At 41.4% G+C, this 19,713-nt stretch overlaps 1 protein-coding gene across 1 annotated transcript in view; it reads right to left on the bottom strand.

The window, feature by feature from the left end:
• LOC124795275 (glutamate receptor 1-like) overlaps positions 1-19,713 on the bottom strand; it is a 504,894-nt gene that overhangs the window by 304,596 nt on the left and 180,585 nt on the right. The window contains exon 2 of the mRNA XM_047259221.1: positions 4,666-4,827. Within this exon, the coding sequence (XP_047115177.1) occupies positions 4,666-4,774 (109 nt within the window). The 5' untranslated portion in view covers positions 4,775-4,827. The remainder of the gene's footprint in view (positions 1-4,665; positions 4,828-19,713) is intronic.

Raw genomic sequence — 19,713 nt, 5'->3', positions numbered from 1 at the left:
TAAATAATGCTGTTAGTTGAGACCAGTAATGGCCTTGCAAACCTACGCACTGCTTATTAACTCATCCGACGATGCAGTGCGCCAAAGAATAAACCAAGTCAGATAGTACTTCAGCTTATCACATTCAAACAACGGTGTAATTATTGTACACCACACCTCTCTCTAGTTCCGCTTGTTACTGTTACCATGCGGCAGACCAGAATTTTAACTTGACCCAAGTGAGTTATCTTATACCACATGTTAAATATACTTTGCTCTTCGTTTCTCTGCTGTATGATGAATGCGATTGTATTTATAACATTTACAAGATCTAATTACGATTCTTCCTCTTTTTCATTCATAGTGCAATTGGTCCCTTTTTTCTAATTGGTTGATATGTAAATGAATTACGCTACTGGAATCACCACGTACGTCAGTGGGAGAAGGTATCTGATGTATCTGTTAGCAATCACGGTCCAATTTAATTTATCAGCGCCAGGCAGAGTTCATTAGGAACGGACGAATCGATAGCATATCCGCACGCCAACGACCAAGCCAGGAACGTTACATTAGTAAGCAGCTGTCTCTCATTCAACAATTCATGAGTGAATACTCCACGCAAGTGTCTGCTGTTTACTTTCACGTTCCTTGTGTCGTAAGAGACATATCATAAACACACAAGATGAAGTAAGACGCGAAGTAAAATACACTCCTGGAAATTGAAATAAGAACACCGTGAATTCATTGTCCCAGGAAGGGGACACTTTATTGACACATTCCTGGGGTCAGATACATCACATGATCACACTGACAGAACCACAGGCACATAGACACAGGCAACAGAGCATGCACACAGCCGGCACTAGTACAGTGTATATCCACCTTTCGCAGCAATGCAGGCTGCTATTCTCCCATGGAGACGATCGTAGAGATGCTGGATGTAGTCCTGTGGAACGGCTTGCCATGCCATTTCCACCTGGCGCCTCAGTTGGACCAGCGTTCGTGCTGGACGTGCAGACCGCGTGAGACGACGCTTCATCCAGTCCCAAACATGCTCAATGGGGGACAGATCCGGATATCTTGCTGGCCAGGGTAGTTGACTTACACCATCTAGAGCACGTTGGGTGGCACGGGATACATGCGGACGTGCATTGTCCTGTTGGAACAGCAAGTTCCCTTGCCGGTCTAGGAATGGTAGAACGATGGGTTCGATGACGGTTTGGATGTACCGTGCACTATTCAGTGTCCCCTCGACGATCACCAGTGGTGTACGGCCAGTGTAGGAGATCGCTCCCCACACCATGATGCCGGGTGTTAGCCCTGTGTGCCTCGGTCGTATGCAGTCCTGATTGTGGCACTCACCTGCCCGGCGCCAAACATGCATACGACCATCATTGGCACCAAGGCAGAAGCGACTCTCATCGCTGAAGACGACACGTCTCCATTCGTCCCTCCATTCACGCCTGTCGCGACACCACTGGAGGCGGGCTGCACGATGTTGGGGCATGAGCGGAAGACGGCCTAACGGTGTGCGGGACCGTAGCCCAGCTTCATGGAGACGGTTGCGAATGGTCCTCGCCGATACCCCAGGAGCAACAGTGTCCCTAATTTGCTGGGAAGTGGCGGTGCGGTCCCCTACGGCACTGCGTAGGATCCTACGGTCTTGGCGTGCATCCATGCGTCGCTTCGGTCCGGTCCCAGGTCGACGGGCACGTGCACCTTCCGCCGACCACTGGCGACAACATCGATGTACTGTGGAGACCTCACGCCCCACGTGTTGAGCAATTCGGCGGTACGTCCACCCGGCCTCCCGCATGCCCACTATACGCCCTCGCTCAAAGTCCGTCAACTGCACATACGGTTCACGTCCACGCTGTCGCGGCATGCTACCAGTGTTAAAGACTGCGATGGAGCTCCGTATGCCACGGCAAACTGGCTGACACTGACGGCGGCGGTGCACAAATGCTGCGCAGCTAGCGCCATTCGACGGCCAACACCGCGGTTCCTGGTGTTTCCGCTGTGCCGTGCATGTGATCATTGCTTGTACAGCCCTCTCGCAGTGTCCGGAGCAAGTATGGTGGGTCTGACACACCGGTGTCAATGTGTTCTTTTTTCTATTTCCAGGAGTGTATCTGTATAATTTCGTCGTCTAGTTCTCGAAGGAAGTGAAATTTGCTTAGTATGCGCTGAATGTACAAGAGTACTTTAAGGACATCGTAAGCTGGTAACGGAAGATGCACAACACGATCACCAACTGGAGGTGACATTCCGCAAAAGTGGATGTCCAATGGTTGACGACGGTGAAGATGATAATCATGTTGTTGAAGATGACCTTGACTTTTGTAATTACGTAGTAGGTATAGAGGTAGAGGAAACGAAACAGAGTATTACCCAACAAAAAAGTATGTAGTGTACTACGCTTCCTTGGCGAGAAATCGACACAGAAATACCTCCATTACACTGACAGAGCCTATCCACGACGCGGGAGCTGCCCAGTATTGTCATTACCAATCCACTCGGGAGATACTATATAACTTTTAGTGTTCGAGTCATCTATTACTGGTTTCAAACACTTAAATCGAATGAGCAACGCGTTGGTCCAGCTCTCGCCATTATGCAAGCAGTTCTTCGGGTTATTCGGCTTGGCAGTGCAATGCAGTGCAGTCGTACGGATACAAACGTAAATGGAGGTAAGAAATTCAAATAAATGCTATTGCTCTGTAATACCAGGCCGTGTATTATATTACATCCAACCCAAATGGACGTCGTGAACTCCTTGATACTTAACACTTTATGCCTGAGTATATCAAGTTTACTGGTGATGAAACTCAAGTAAAAACCTTACAGATATCACGAGCAATCCTAAACCAAAAACCGTTAACAGCCACCATTAACTGGCAAAAAGTTACAAAACTAAATGTTTCTATGGAGACTAAACAATATTCTTCAGTTTACAAGACTTGACTTCGTAATGAAACGCAAGGCAAGGGAATATTAAATATACTCTGACAAGTGCAGAAGCCACGGTTTATTTTCACAACCTGCATACATCGTTCACACAATCTCTTACTCTTGAGGTTTACCTTTCTTTGAAAATCACCAGCTCATTTTACTTTGAATCATGAGGATCTGTCTAAAACATTTCGAGACAGTGCTTGCATATCGAAATTAGCGACGGAAAAGAATCCACAGAACATGTAAAATTAACGGTATGCTTTAAATGTTTTCTTGGATTGAGCTATAAATAATTAGCAAAATGTGTTACTAATTTGAACATGTGCATCATTCCCGTCGAGAAATAAGTGATGAAACGATGAACGCATTAAGCTGAGGTAAATTCCTTAGGCGAACCGAATACAATGTCTACGAAGGCCGAGTGTGGTGGAATGGAGAAACATGACGTTTTGTTACATAGTGCAAAAATCAGTGAGACGGGGACAAATAACCCCAAATATACATGGTAAAAAAAAAAAAGTATTCATGGCAGTCTCTTGTTTACGATAGGTCGTAACGATGTTTGAAATCTGGTTCTACATTCAATGACATGTAATCGATCAATGATTAATGACGCTGTTACAAAACCGGAGCTGCCTCCGAGATTGGCAAGAAGAAGAGTGTTAATAGAGATTAGTAAAAACACTGTTAACGGAATTGTATGCAGTTTTGAAAAAGAAACTAAACTACATTAAACGCCGCCCCAGCAGGCCACGAAGGCCCAACAGCACCGACCGGCCGCCGTGTCATCCTCAGCCCATAGGCGTCACCGGATGCGGATATGGAGGGACATGTGGCACACCGTTTCCCCGCCCGTATGTCGGTTTACGAGACTGGAGCCGCTACTTCTCAAACAAGTAGCTCCTCAGTTTGCTTCACAAGGGCTGAGTGTACCCTGCCTGCCAACTGCGCTCGGCACCCAAGCGCTAGCCCAGCTCGACAGCGCTTAACTTCGGTAATCTGACTGGAACCGCTGTTACCATGCTCCAAGGTCGTTGGCCTCGGCTGACAAAAAAGCTCAAAATTTGACAGGTGTGTCGAGGGCACATGGATGGACGCTGAGAACTACTCCAAGACAACAGTGAGTCAGATGCATCCGTTCTGCAAATTGTCATCACAGGGTATAGAACTTCATGCTATTCGGAATGCGGTAGACAAACATCACGGACACAGTGAATAGCTTCCATATGTATCTTTGACGAACAGCCAGAGACGTAAGCCACCTCTTTTTCGTCACAAATTTCGACATACAATCTCGAAAACTTTCAGACAGATTGTTATGATTCAAAGTAAATTGAGCGGATGATTTTTCACAGAAAGATAAACCCGAAAGATAACAGATTGTGTGAACGATGTATGAAGATTATTGAAATAAATCGTGGCTTCCGTGCCTGTCAGAATGAATTTAATCTTACCTTGCGTGCCATTACGAAATGAAGACTTGTAGGGTGAACAATATTGTTCCTTCTCTGCAGGAACATTGAGTTTTATGACATTTTGAAACTTAAGGGTATCTCAATATCGATTTAAAGAGACTCCTCCACTGACACAGACCAGCAGGTTTATAAACGGCGTCAGAAGTTATTTTTCCAGAAATTACAATGTTTAGCTCGTATCTTACGTTTTATTTGTTTACCATAAAATGTACTTTCCCAATTCACCTTGCACTTCCCTGTAGCAAAGTATACTCACTAAGCCTGGACAGCTTGAAGGCGTCGGCAGTGTTGATAACGTCAACGAACGCCTGCAGCTCGAAGCGGCGGCTGTTGGAGCCGGTGACGTTCTGATTGTGGCTGAGCATCGCGTACTTGAACGCCGTCTGCACCTCGTCCGTCCCCTGCTCGAAGATGGCACCTGGAACGGGAAAATGAATAACGAAATTAAACAACAGGTTTTCTCATATTTGTACAATAGGACAAAAAATTGTGGAGCACCCACAACACACAGTCGAATTCAATGGAGCTTCATAAACGTACACACACCATCGGTCGGTATGTAAATGTTAATGGCTGCAATTCTCTCTAACTTGTATAACTGCCACCAGGGTGTATTAGTGTTTAATGTGTTACATGGCCTGGCAAGATGTATGAGAAGCGTGAGCACCATCAGATGCTGCGTGCTCACTGCGAAGGACATGGAGATGACACGTATTCGTGTGAGACAGTGTTATCAGCACCTGACAGTTGAAGGTGCCACACTGTGGGTATTAGTCTGATCAGCTGGTCTGACAGTGGTGTATCCAGATTTGTGGAGCATTCAGATGTGACGATGGCCCGATGTTAGATTCGGAACGTGAGTGCAGATATACTCGTCGTCACGGTTCTCGTCGACCACGTCTGACTACTGCAAAGAAGGATCGCCGTACAATGCAACAAGCATATCGTAGAGCCTACACATACAAACTTGCCATCTGAGAATTGAACTAGCAAAATAGAAATGGGGAAAACAAATCTGGAAACAATTTATTATACTCACCAAAAAGAAACAATAATACAATCTCAAAAAGAACAATCGAATCGATCCCAACTGCGGGTCGACACAAATACAAAATAACAAATAATAATAACAGAAAAGACCCGACTCTTCACCGGGAGTGAACAGAAACAATTCTACAACGTCAAGAGGTTCATCGACTATACCAAGAGATCGGCCAGCTAGAAGACGTGTCTGGTCGTGGCCACAGCTCTGTATCCTTCAGTGCGGTGCGTCGAACTGCGTTTTGCCGGCAGTGCGCCGCCTTATAAAGCCTATTGGCCGATGTATCTGCCGAAGCTATTTGCGATCACGTTACTGGAGTAGCAAAGTAGTTCCTACACTAACTGCGATCTATGGTGAAGCTGTTCCTCAGGCTCCACGAACGTGTAGCGGTCCCTGGCGGCCGTTGGTGGAGACCTGGTGTTGTGTTGTGTTGTGTTGTCGCCGTCGGTAAGTATTTGTTTTGACAGCACAGACGATGTAGGTTGTCCTGATGAATATACACCCTGTGATACAGGCATCCCGTGATAGTTGGACGTAAAGTGGGATGCCGATGCAGTAGGCGCTACGATTTCCTAAGTGGGCGGCCACAGCATAGAACAATAATGGATTCCCTGCATCATTGGACAGAAACTACCAGTCGCTGGATTAGGAAAATGCCGTCTTAGCTATAGGCTGCTGCTAACCTATAACACAGACGATTTCGTTTTGTGTGCTATTGTGATCGAGAAAGGATGAACTACTGATGATTCACGTCGCATTGTGTTTGGTGATGAGTTGTCGTTCTGCACTACCTGGATGACGATTGTCCACGAGCACGACGACAATCTGGAGGGACACAGTAGTGTTATTCATGACGTCACAGTATTGACAGTCATCGGGTATGTCGTCAGGTCACAGGGAGTAGTGATTAAGGGAACTCTGAGGGTATAATAGCACGTCACGGATATCGTGCATCTTCATGTGCTAACTCTCATGTGGCTATATCATGATGCTATTTTTCAACAGAAACATAATCTTGCACGTACGCCACGTAGCTATGTGGCTTGTATGCTACCAGGAGAAAATGGGTGGATGGAGATTGCAGGGTCTCAGCCAGATGTTCGTGTCCTCATATCATCGCCTCAGAGTTCACTGCTACATCACAACGTACAGTGGCTCCAATGGTTGAAAACCGAGACTACGTCACATGTTTAGCGGGAGAAACAGTGAGAGGAATTTTAATATCGGTGCAGCTTTTCATCACCTCGCTTGAGGGGGGAACATTATAGCAGAAACGCAGAAATGTGCTCTAAGTGGTAAGGAAATTTTCTGAAATCTTAAATATACAAGATTACTGTAAAAGACTGAAGCGATTTCACAGATTTTCTGTAGCTATATTTTTTGACAAATTGTCTCAGGGCTTTGAGCAGACATAGAAAAACTCTGAAAGCTTTTTTTCTGACATATCACTGGTACTCCATATTTGACTCTACTGAATATGCAGATATTGATAATCAGTTTCTTCTCAAGTTCAGTACAGCACGTCCCTAATAGACTGTTCAAAAGCTCTACTGACGCGAGCTCGTAGTACTGGGAGGGGTTTTTTGGTACAGGAAGCATAAACATTCAATCTTTCACGTAACCCCACCCACAAAAATCACATAGAGTTAGGTAGGAAGAGCGTGAAGCTCATGGTACGAATTGATGATCGATGGGTCCACCACATCCAGTCCATCGGTACTTAAAAAAGACAGATCTTGTTCTTATCCCATTCCCTTCCACTATCTGTTTCAACTGTACCGAAAACCCAAAGTGTCTTTGTCATCGGGAGTCAGCGCCTGTATCAAATGCAAGCGGTAACGCTCAAGTTCAATCGTTTCGTTAAGATCTGTGGTATGTTAAGCTCTCTGCTTGCTCTGTTCGTCGACTTCTGAGAGCTACGTAGTCAACAGATTCTTTATTCACTGCAGGCTGACCCGTTGATTTCCCGTTAAAGGGGCATTCTGAAGCTTTAAACTACGCACAGCATCGCCGAATGGAATTGACAGTTGGTGGATCTTTGTTGAACTCACTGCTGCCTTCTTATGGCAGAATTCTTAACTATGGCTGCCACAATACAAAAATTTTTGAGTGGTTGTTGAGTTTTTTTGACAATACATCAATGTATCCACAGTGAATTTATGACGTCACTTCAATCATTTTTAATACGTAACTCACCATAGGCAATTGAATTAAATAAAAATTGATCTATCGTGAAGCGTATTTCTATTCAGTTATTATATACTAATTCAGACGCACAATTAATAATGGCAATATAATGAAACTGTTCCTCGACTTCTAAGCAATTGCAAATGCAAAATACTATGGCTACGAAAAGTAGGAGGTTACATCGAAAACGTAGGAGCCAAGTTGGGCACAATAAGAAACAAACCACAGGCTTCCAGAACAGAAATGATGAAGAACTGGAAGAAAATCGATACAAGAGCAGAAGAAATAACATTCTCAAAGAATAAAAGAAGTGTAGATCTGAAGGAAACTACATTGAAAACAAAGAAGGAGAAAGAATGTTGATTTATCGTACCTTCCCAAAGGATTGTTTGCAAAAGAAGATACTAAGACACTAACATATTATTGTAATGGCGCAGGGTCCTTTACAGTGAAGACGAAAGCAAATCCAGACACGTATTACTTGGGAGCAGTTGATTCATCTATTAGGTTCAGTCTACAATGGAAATCCTGTGCCACGTCCTGCAGGTTGGCTGTTCTGACGAAACCACAGTCCTCGACAGCACTGCAGAGCTAAATTATCTCCTAGTCTCGAATAATGGATAATATGAAATAAAATATTTAATTAAGTTTTCGTAATTGCCTTTTGTGACTTTGGGTCTGATTCTGAAATAATTCGAAAATTTGAATTTAACTTCAGTAACGAAAAACACCGATTCCTGTAAGGAAAGCAGTGGCTGGAATACGGCTGCTCTCGGTGCAATGCGCACCAGATTGTAGATCTCGCCGAATTTTATTCGAGGTCTGTAAAATTAAGGGAGTTTGAAAGGCTCGCTTGCAGTCTCTTATCGAACTCTTTTTCTCCATAACAGAATAAAATTCAGAAATTTTGAAATAATTTAATATAAAAAATAAAGAGGCGTGAAGACCCTAGTTAAACCTCGCTATGTATTCGGAAAGACGTTCCTTAATCAATCTGTCGTTATTAAAGTCAACAAGTTGTTGTTCAGTGAGTAATGGTATCGATAAAAAAAATAACGGTAAAGCCAGTTACACCTTCGTCTCCCGTACAGCTCAAGAACCAGAGGTAATGGTATTAGATGGTACTTCCCGATAAGGAACAGAAACAACATTGCATCGAGACTCAGCTCACGGATCGCAGCAGACTACTGCTGTATAGACAATTCTAACTCTGGTCAACAAACTGACGCACTGTCATTTAAATATGTACATAAGAGAATTATGGTAAAGAAGTCTATTATATCGTATGGTCGCTTGAAACCAAAATGCTCATTATGACCCAACGGTAGAGTTGTGTCCGGTGGCGGCTATGGAGACTGGCACGGCTATGCCGAGAGCAGGGCGTGCTGGTGACCTGCCCAGCAGCAGGCGATGAGAGAAGCGATGGCATCCAGGCAGCGAACCCTAGACCCGACATTTGGCTGCTGGCACTTGACGTCGGTAAATTCCCTCTGGGTCGATAGCTAGAAGTACCTTAATTAAACTGTCGGACAACTAGAGCTGTTGCTGGATCATAAGACAGGCGGTGATGGCTGCTCCAGTGGATGATGGCAGGGCGAATTATTGAATTCTTGGAGTAGCTCACTGAAAATGGATACAGCAGTGTACTACACACCTTTACAAGACTTAAGGAAGTGTAATTCAAATGCAGATTGGATTTCTGAAGAGTGTTAACCGAGTGAAAGCTGCTTATTCTTGGGAAAAGAGTGATATTGTTAAAAAGAAAAGACAGTAAAGAATATTTATTGAGAGATCAGTGTCAAAGGACCCAGACTAGTGAACAGGGTGTAGGGTAGCAGCCTACTCACGCCGTAATAAATTCACATCAGTCTTTCCATTGTGTGCCAGCATAGCTCTGACGTCATAAATGTTGCGCAATACTTTAAAAATCAAGTAAATAACCCGAAACGTTTCTAGCATGTCAGGAGTAATACTAAATCATTATGTGTTGAATATCAGTTCAATAACTTTAACCGTTTTCGAAATTTGGATGTTTTTCTGCAAAAATCATTGGCGCAACCGAAAAGAGCTAGAGACTTAAAAATTTATATTTAGATTCCTTTTTCATAATTATTTAATAGAAACAGTACTTTGGATTTCACAAATTAAAATTTTAGTTGAAATTCATGATTTTCTGGTTTTTGTCTTAAAAATTAAGGAAGCAAGATAGATTAAGTAGGCTAATAAATAAGGCTAGGATGTTTAAATTTAAGTAGAAGGGAGATTCGCCATAATCATAAAGATGTGAGAAGTTTCAATTGAATAACTATAAAACTACAGCGATAGCGTATCTCCAAAGGGCAAGTTCAGAGCTCGTCTACTGCGTGTAGTGTAATTAAATTAATTCTCTCGCCCAAAATAATTGACTTAGCTACGTCAAACTTTTATTATGATTACTTACCTGTGTGCTGAATGCATATTTAAATTGAGAGCTTCATCGGCCATCAGCAAAGGAAGCAATGATTTATTCAATAACTTAATGTGGTGCATTACTAGCCCAGCGGCTAGTCGGGGGAGCCGATTTGATCAGGCGTTCCCTTAGCCGGCTTTATATATAAGAGAGAGAGTAAGGCCTAGTGATGGGCTTAACTGCGATTTTCCAATATCACAGATTTCTGTGAATGCTACTTTTCAGTATCTGTTATTCTTAACTGTGATTTGTCGCAGTTAAGAGTCGCAGTTAAGGAACCCAAGTCGCGTATCCCTCCGCCACTGCTATTTCTGCGATTTCTGCTACTTCCGCGACTTCTGTGACTTCTGCTACTTCTGTGATATCTGCTACTTCTGCGATTTCTGTGACTCCTGCGATTTCTGCGACTTACCACCATATGAAAAAGCTACATCTGTTCACACAGAAAATTGCATCTCAACAAACCTGTCATTGGTAAGTATGTTTTACATTTGTTCTTCCGTTGGCTTTAATCTTGTATTAAAGAAATAACAGTGAAAATATTAATAGTGTAATTAATATGTAAGTAGCCATACAGTACCGTAATAGTTCGTGTTTAGAAAATGAATTCTAACATATTGTTATGTTCTCAGGTACCCGAACTACATTTCAGTCACTCAGTAAAGTGATAACTCAAAATATCATTGTCAGCAGATCTGGAGAAATTGCCACTGCGTCTTTAGACCGTTTTCGTCAGACGAGAGGTTAGTATCTAAGTGTTTCGATGGACTTAAGTGAGATCGTTCTTGCAAATGTGAAATATACCCCATTGAGTGGCTTTCATTACAGCAAATATTAGCAATCTACTCTGTCAATTATATTGCTTGTAATTAGTGACAGCAAAAATTGTTTAATAATCCTTGTGATTTTGCAGACTCAGTTCTGGTTGATGTACGTATTTATCCACATGAAGGCTGTTGGGAGAGACTCGTGAAGATTCAAGAGAGCTCTTAGAGGATTTGCAGTTTAGAAGTGACATTATTGCGAAATAAGTGTGCAGATGAGTGATTAAACTGTGTTTTATTGAAGTTGTTGTGCGATTTTAAAGGAATAATAAATGTTAAATACAGTGAGCGCATAATGAAAATCTCATTTTCCACATGTTAAGCCGTCCTGTGCCCGTGTTTTTCCGCCACATATTTATTGGTAAACACTTGTTGGAGAGTGACATGCCGCCCCCCCCCCCCCCCCCCTCTATCTCCACAATCTTGGTGTGACACTGACCTGTAACATATCCCGAAGTCTACAATATGCATTTTGAGGCTGTTGATACGAAAGTGGGAAGTACAGATCTTACAGTTAAATCAGGAATAGCTTAAGTGAATTACTTGAAAGTAACACAGGAAAAGCTTACTTATGTAGGTGGTAGTAGTGTCGGCAAAAAGTTCTTGTGTGTGAAGTTGCCATGTAGAACACCAGGTGTAACGCTTTTCTCCCGAGTCTTGAACTGTGTCGAAACAAAAGTGAGGCATTCATATGACACAATAATACTGTTTTTATGTCACTACACTTATACAGGTGTCTGAGTTCTGCTGTGTTAACATTGCAAAGTCCTGTAGGCATGTGGAGTATTAACCAAAACTGTCATATTGGAAGCAGAATCAAACACATTTGTTACGTTACTTGATATTTTCAGGAGAAAAAGGCAATGTTGCTTCTTATTAATATAATACATTCAGAGTCACAGCTGTGTTTGACCAACCATAATTGACGCTGAATGTGCATGTCGTCATGTAATATGAAGGGCTTATTTCAATAGTGGTACAAGTCCATTATCTCCACTTTTCTGTCTATAATGCTTCTGAAATTAATGATCATAAATAAAGGTTCATCTCTAGCAAGAAGCCATGTGCTTGAATATTTCTGGTATCTCAACTGCAGATTTTTCAGCACTCATTTAACTTTACGACTCTGTATCTCAAAATGAACAAAAGTGGAGTTGTACCACCATTGAAATAAGCCCTTCATATTCAGTATTATGCACACAGTCACACACAGCACGTCGACCTCGTGAGGCACAAGGCTCTCGTAACGAAGTACGTACGTCGGTCAACAGATGGCACTAGGAAAAGAATGTTAATTGCACTTTTTAGTTCCTACTTGTGACTCTTAGTTGCGATTTGTCGCAGAAATCGCAGTTTGACTCGGTAGCGAATTGCATAGTATGAAATTTGCTCAACAGATGGCACTGCTAACTGCGCTTTTTAGTTGCTACTTGCGACTCTTAGTTGCGACTTGTCACGGAAGTCGCAGTTAGACTCGATAGCGTGTCGCAGAGATGAGCGTAGTACGAACTTTGGCCAAAAGATGGCACTGTTAACTGCGCTTTTTAGTTGCTACTTGCGACTTCTAGCCGCGATTTGTCACTGAAATCACAGAAAGCAGTACGGAATTCGGCCAACAGACGGTTCACGGCGTTGAATGTGAAATGCTACTTGCGACTGCTAACTGTGACTGAAATCGCAGTTAGATTTTGTAAAGTTGTTATTGTGATATCTGTGACTTCTCAATCACTGTGATTTCTAACAGATACGCGATTTCCTGCCCACCAAAAGTAAGGCCCCAGTTCTCTCCAGACGCCGAATAGCACACCATCTGTGTCGGGAGTCGCGTCGCGTCGGTATCATTGCTATAAACAGCCTAGGATGCCGTATTAAGTTACTCGGGATACGCGTAACCATGAAATCATTTTCGAGTGAAGTGTTAATTCTGGGATGACTTTAATTATCTATCTGCAGTTTGCGTATGTGGTATTTTCACGTGCCGTCGCGGGACAAACATTCTACCATTATTTAGCGTGGCGTTTGATGAACATTATCATCAAATTATGGCGAGCATTCATTTAAACATTTAATTTGGACAGTTATAGTTGCATCTGCGCATTAGACTCTGAACTGCTCTTTTAGTCAGATTGTGTGGATTCTTTTTTTTTTTTTTCATCTGTGAGTTTCAGAATATGGAGAACGTTTTTACACGATCGTTTTTGATTATGAGTCCCAGACAATCTCCTAATTCCTCAGAGCTATAAGCTGTACCTATAAGTGTATTTCTCAGATGAAGTGGGTACTAGGAATTCTAATTACAGGCTTCACGTTTTGCTAATCACTTTCTGGTTGCCAAAATTGTAGTTGGAAAGCCAGTGTTGAGAACGGCAAAACAACAGCATAAATAATAGGAACATTTTATATTTCATATAACAGACAACAATTCCACCCGCCGCCCCACAAGGGGACGACAAGAGGTTCGCGAACTTACACACTTATTGCCCAAACTGCCCATATCTGCGGCAAAAATAGTCTTTTAGAATGGGAAATGTTACCCAAAATATAATACAATACCACATAAACGAATGAAAATAAGCAAAGTAGACTAATTTTCGTGTCGAACAATCACTTACTTCAGATACCGTTCGAATAATAAAAATGGCAGTCATGACAGTTTTCTATTTATCTTAACATCTAGAAATTTGAACTGTTCAGTTTCACTAATAATATGCCCATTCTATGAAATGAAAACGTCGGGTTTTGTTGAATTGTGTGTTAGGAACTGTAAAAACTGTGTCTTACTGTGATTTAGCGTTAGTTTATTTTCCGCAAGCCATTAACTTATGTCATTAACTCCACTGGAACAGAGCAAATGTTGCACACAGTATCCTTTACTACGAAGCTAGTGCCATCACCAAACAGAAATATTTTGGAATTACCCATAATACTGTAGGTCATACCACTTATATAAATAAGGAACAGGAGTGGCCCCAACACAGCTTCATATGACACTCCCCAATTGACCGCACCCCACTAAGACCCCACATCACAGCCATTCTCAGCACTGTTAATAATGACATTTTGCTGTCTGTTGTTAAAGTAAGAGGTGAACCAATTGTGAGCTACTCGTCGTATTTCGTAATGGTTCAACTTTTCGAGTAATATTTTGTGCTCAACGCAATAAAACGCCTTAGTTAAATAAAAAAAAATGCCTAGTGTTAGAAATCTTTTGTTTAATCCACCCAGGACTTCGCAGAGAAAAGAGAATACAGCATTTTCAGTTGTTAAACGACTTCTAAAGCCGAACTGTACATTTGATACCAAATTATGTGATATAAAATGACCAATTATCCTTACCTACACAGCCTTTTCAATAACTTTGGAAAACTATTATGGTATAGAAATAGGTCTAAATTGTCTACATATTCCTTTCTCCCCTTTTATAATTTGATTTTACTACTGAGTACTTTAATCTTTCAGGAAACTGACCATTCTTAAAGCAAAAATTACAAATATGGCTAAGTACAGGGCTAATATGTCCAACACAGTACTTTAATATTCTCGTAGGCGCTCCATCATACCCATAAGAGTCTTTGGTCTTCAGTGATTTAATTATTGACTCAATCTTCCCGTTGTCAGCATCACAGAGGAGTATTTCAGACGTCAATCTCGGAAAGGCATACTTCTGTTACTGATAAGTCAGATATGTGTACAGAGTTTAACAGTCATTTTCAGAGCATCGCTGATGAATTATTGTTGGTGAATTAAATAAAAACTTAGTTTCTACAAGGAATCAAATAACTCTCTTGGAAAATCTAATAATCATGAGGTAATGGAACGTGGTGGTAGGACAACGATCAGGAGAAATGTGTGCAAGGGGATGTGGGCTCGGCAGTAGGAACTAGAGGGAATAAAGACCATCTGAGGTCTACAATAAACTTCAGACAGTGAAAGAGAATACTCTGTTCAAGAATCACAGGAGGATGAGGCATTATTTTGAAAAGACCAGTGCACATGGTAAGGTTTCAGCTGGATTACATCGTAGTTAGAGAGAAATTCTGAAATCAAATGTTGGATTGTAAGGCGTACAGAGGAGCAGATGGAGATTCAGATCACACTTCATGACGAGTAGACTGAAGTTTAAGAGAATCGCCTGGAAGGAGTGGAAGGAAGTGGGATACAGAAATACTGAGGAATGATGAGAGGTGTCTCAGGTTCGCTAAGGATACGCATAATGCGCTAAAGAACACGAAAGCAGGCATTTCCGTTGAACGGGAATGGACATCTCTGAAAGGGGCACAGATGTTGGTTATTCAGGTAACTGCGAAGAGACCATGAGTAACAAAGAAATATTACAACTGAAGGATGACAGGAGGAGGTACAAAAACGTTCATGGAAAGACAGAAAGACAGAAAAAAAATCACTTAGGAGTAAAATAAGTAAGTACCGGGCAGTCAAGGCGAAATGGCTGCAGAAAAGATGTGAGAAAATCGAAAGAGAAACAGTCATCTGCAGAACTGACTCAGCATACAGAAAAGTCATAAAAACCTTCGGTGAGAATAAGTGCAGTGAGAGGGTACAATAAAGGCCTACATGAGAGGGAGGCCTTTTCTGATGGTAGACGAAGAAACTAGAGTCGATCGTATGACATATGGGCTCCAGTATTAAAGTCAGAACTGGGGGAAGTGACAATCAAACGATTATTGTGTGTAGAGTTCACGAGACTGGTAACGTACCATTAGACTTTCGGAAAATTATCAACCACAGACTTTCGAAGATATCAATGGTAGACGAGTGCGAGATCTATCACACAATCAGCTTAATATCTCATGCATACAAGTTGCTGACAAGGACAATATACAGAAGAATGACTAAGGATGTTGAGGCTCTGATAGACGATCAGTTTGGCGTTAGAAATGATAAAGGCACGAGGGAGGTTTCTGAAATGTAAAGAAAGAGATCTGTAACTCTTAAAAAAATTGTCCCCTGTATCACTAATTAACAACAGAAGAAAATTACATGAAGAAATCTGCCTTACAGGGCGAAAGTGTTATGAATGGTCAAAATAGTACTGAGCAGCAGAACATTACTCAACACCCTAAGCTATAAAATAATACAAAATAAACTTACATAAACTCAACCACACCAACACTCACGCACACACACACACACACACACATATATATATATATATATATATATATATATATATATATATATATATATAACATAGGTGAAATACATATGTAAGCGGTTGCTGTTGTTTTTTGTCTTCCGTACAAAGATTGGTTTGATGTAACTCTCCATGCTCCTGTATCCTGTGCAGACATCGACATCTTCGAATAAGCACTGTAATCCATATTCTTCCAAATATGCTTGCTGTATTCCTCCCGTGGTCTCCCTCTACGATATTTACTCTGTAAGCTTCCCTCCAGAACGAAATTAGTGATCACTTGATGTCGCAGAATATGTCCTATCAACCGAATCCTTCTGATCATGTTGTGCCACAAATTTGTTTTCTTTCCAATTCTATGCGGAACCTCCTCATTGAGTACTTGATCTACCTATCTCATACTCAGCATTCTTCTGTAGTACCGCATTTCAATAACTTCTATTCTCTTCGACATAAAGTTTATCTGGGTATGGTACCGCGACATATTGTAAAAAGCCACTGCTGGCCACGGTTATAGCGTCCTTCTTCTAGGTCTATTCTGTTCTGTTTATCGTTCATTTTTCACTTCCATACATCGCTACAATACAGAAAAACTTCCAAAAAAGTTTTTCCGAGACTTAAAACTATAATCGATGTTAACAAATTTCTTTCCTTCAGAAACACTTTCCTCGTCGCTGCCAGTCAACATTTTATATCCTCTCTACTTCGGCCATCATCAGTTATTTTGCTGCCCAAATAGCAAAACTCATCCACTACTTCGCGCGTCTTCTTTCCTAATCTAACTGGGTAAGTGTCAACTGATTTAGTTTGAATACGCTCCATTATTCTTGTTCTGAATTTGTTGATCTTCATTTCATATAATCCTTCCAAGACACTGTCCATTCCGTGCTCTTCCAAGTTCTTTGCTGCCTGTGACAGAATTACGTCATCGGTAAATAACAACGTTTTTATTTCCTCTCCCTAGACTTTATTTCCTACCACAAATTTTGGTTTCGTTTCCTCTGCTGCTTGCTCAATGTACAGAGAGAACAACATTTGGAATAGGCCATAACATTGTCTCACTCTCTTTTCAACAGTTGATTCCCTTTCATGCCCTTCGACCCTTATAGCTGTCTACTGGTATCACCAGAAATTATAAACAGCCTTTTGCTCAGTGTGTTTTACAGTTATTAACTTTAGAATTTCAAAGAGAGTATCGAGTAAACATTGTCTAAGTATACAAATGCTACAACCATCATTTGTTAAACTGGAAGTTCAGTAATATTTACACCTTTCTTTGAAATTGGAATTATTATGTTCTTCTTGAAGTCTGAGAGTATCTTGCATGTATCATACGCCTTACATACCAGATGGACAAGTTTTGTCATGGCTGTTTCTCCCAAGGTTATTACTAGTTCTGAAGGAATGTCTTCTACTCCTGGGGACATGATTTGACTTAGGTCTTTCAGTGCTCTCTCAAATTCCTCTTGCACTATTATATCTCTCAACTCATTTTCATCTACTTCATCTTTCACTTCTATAATACTGCTCTCAACCACATCTCCATTGTATAGATCCCCCTCACACTCTTTCCAACTTTCAGCTTTCCTTTCTTTGCTTAAAACTGGTTTTCTATATAACTTCTTGATATTCACATAGCTGCTTTTCTTTACACAACTGCTTTTCTTTTCACCAAAGGTATCTTTAATTTTCCTTTAGGCGGTATCTATCTTTCCCCTATTGATATATATTTGTACTCTAGCCATTCCTGCATAATTTTGTTGTGGTCTTCAGTCCTGAGACTGGTTTGATGCAGCTCTCCACGCTACTCTATCCTGTGCAAGCTTCTTCATCTCCCAGTACGTACTGCAGCCTATATTCTTCTGAATCTGCTTAGCGTATTCATCTCTTGGTCTCCCTCTACGATTTTTACCCTCCACGCTGCTCTCCAATACTAAATTGGTGATACCTTGATGCCTCAGAACATGTCCTACCAACCTATACCTCCTTCTAGTCAAGTTGTGCAACAAACTCCTCTTCTCCCCAATCCTATTCAGTACCTCCTCATTAGTTATGTGATCTACCCATCTAATCTTCAGCATTCTTCTGTAGCACCACATTTCGAAAGCTTCTATTCTCTTCTTGTCCAAACAAGTTATCATCCATGCTTCACTTCCATACATGGCTACACTCCATACATACACTTTCAGAAACGACTTCCTGACACTTAAATCTATACTCGATATTAACAAATTTCACTTCTACAGAAACGCTTTCGTTGCCATTACCAGTCTACATTTTATATCCTCTCTACTTCGACCATCATCAGTTATTTTGCTCCCCAAATAGCAAAAGTCCTTTACTACTTTAAGTGCCTCATTTCCTAATCTAATGCCCTCAGCATCACCTGACTTAATTCGACTACATTTCATTATCCTCGTTTTACTTTTGTTGATGTTCATCTTATATCCTCCTTTCAAGACATTGTCCATTCCGTTCAACTGCTCTTCCAAGTCCTTTGCTGTCTCTGACAGAATTACAATGTCATAGGCGAACCTTAAAGTTTTTATTTCCTCTCCATGGATTTTAATACCTACTCCGATTTTTTCTTTTGTTTCCTTTACTGCTTGCTCAGTATACAGATTGAACTATATCGGGGAGAGGTTACAACCCTGTCTCACTCCCTTCCCAACCACTGCTTCCCTTTCATGTCCCTCCACTCTTATAACTGCCATCTGGTTTCCGTACATAGCTTTTCGCTCCCTGTATTTACCCCTGCCCTCTTCAGAATTGGAAAGTGAGTATTCCAGTCAACATTGTCAAAAGCTTTCTCTAAGTATACAAAAGCCAAAACGTAGGTTTGCCTTTCCTTAATCTATCTTCTAACATAAGTCGTAGGGTTAGTATTGCCTCACGTGTTCCAATATTTCTACGGAATCCAAACTGATTTCCCCCACGGTCGGCTTCTACCAGTTTTTCCATTCGTCAGTAAACAGTTCGCGTTATTATTTTGCAGCCGTGACTTATTAAACTGATAGTTCGGTAATTTTCACATTTGTCAACACCTGCTTTCTTTGGGATTGGAATTATTATATTCTTCTTGAAATCTGAGGGTATTTCCCTGTTTCATACATTTTTGCTCAGCAGATGGTAGAGTTCCGTCAGGAGTGGCTCTCCCAAGGCTGTCAGCAGTTCTAATGGAATGTTGTCTACCCCCGGCGCCTTGTTTCGACTCATGTCTTTCAGTGCTCCGTCAACTTCTTCAAGCAGTACCATGTCTCCCATTTGATCTTCTACTACAACCTCTTCCATTTCCATAATACTGTCCTCAAGTACACAGCCCTTGTATAGACCTTCTATATACTCCTTCCACCTTTCTGCTTTCCCTTCTTTGCTTAGAACTGGGATTCCATCTGAGCATTTGATATTCATACAAGTCGTTCTCTTTTCTCCAAAGGTCTCTTTAATTTTCCTGTAGGCAGTATCTATCTTACCTCTAGTGAGATAAGCCTCTACATCCTTACATTTGTCCTCTAGCCATGCCTGCTTAGCCATTTTGCACTTCCTGTCGATCTCATTTTTGAGACGTTTGTATTCCTTTTTGCCTGCTTCATTTACTGCATTTTTATATTTTCTCCTTTCGTTAATTAAATTCAGTATTTCTTCTGTCA

The sequence above is a fragment of the Schistocerca piceifrons genome, chromosome 4 (genome assembly GCF_021461385.2).
Source record: "Schistocerca piceifrons isolate TAMUIC-IGC-003096 chromosome 4, iqSchPice1.1, whole genome shotgun sequence".
Lineage (NCBI taxonomy): Eukaryota > Metazoa > Arthropoda > Insecta > Orthoptera > Acrididae > Schistocerca > Schistocerca piceifrons.
The sequence above is the reverse complement of the archived record's forward strand: the minus strand, read 5'-3'. Positions and strand labels throughout refer to the sequence as shown.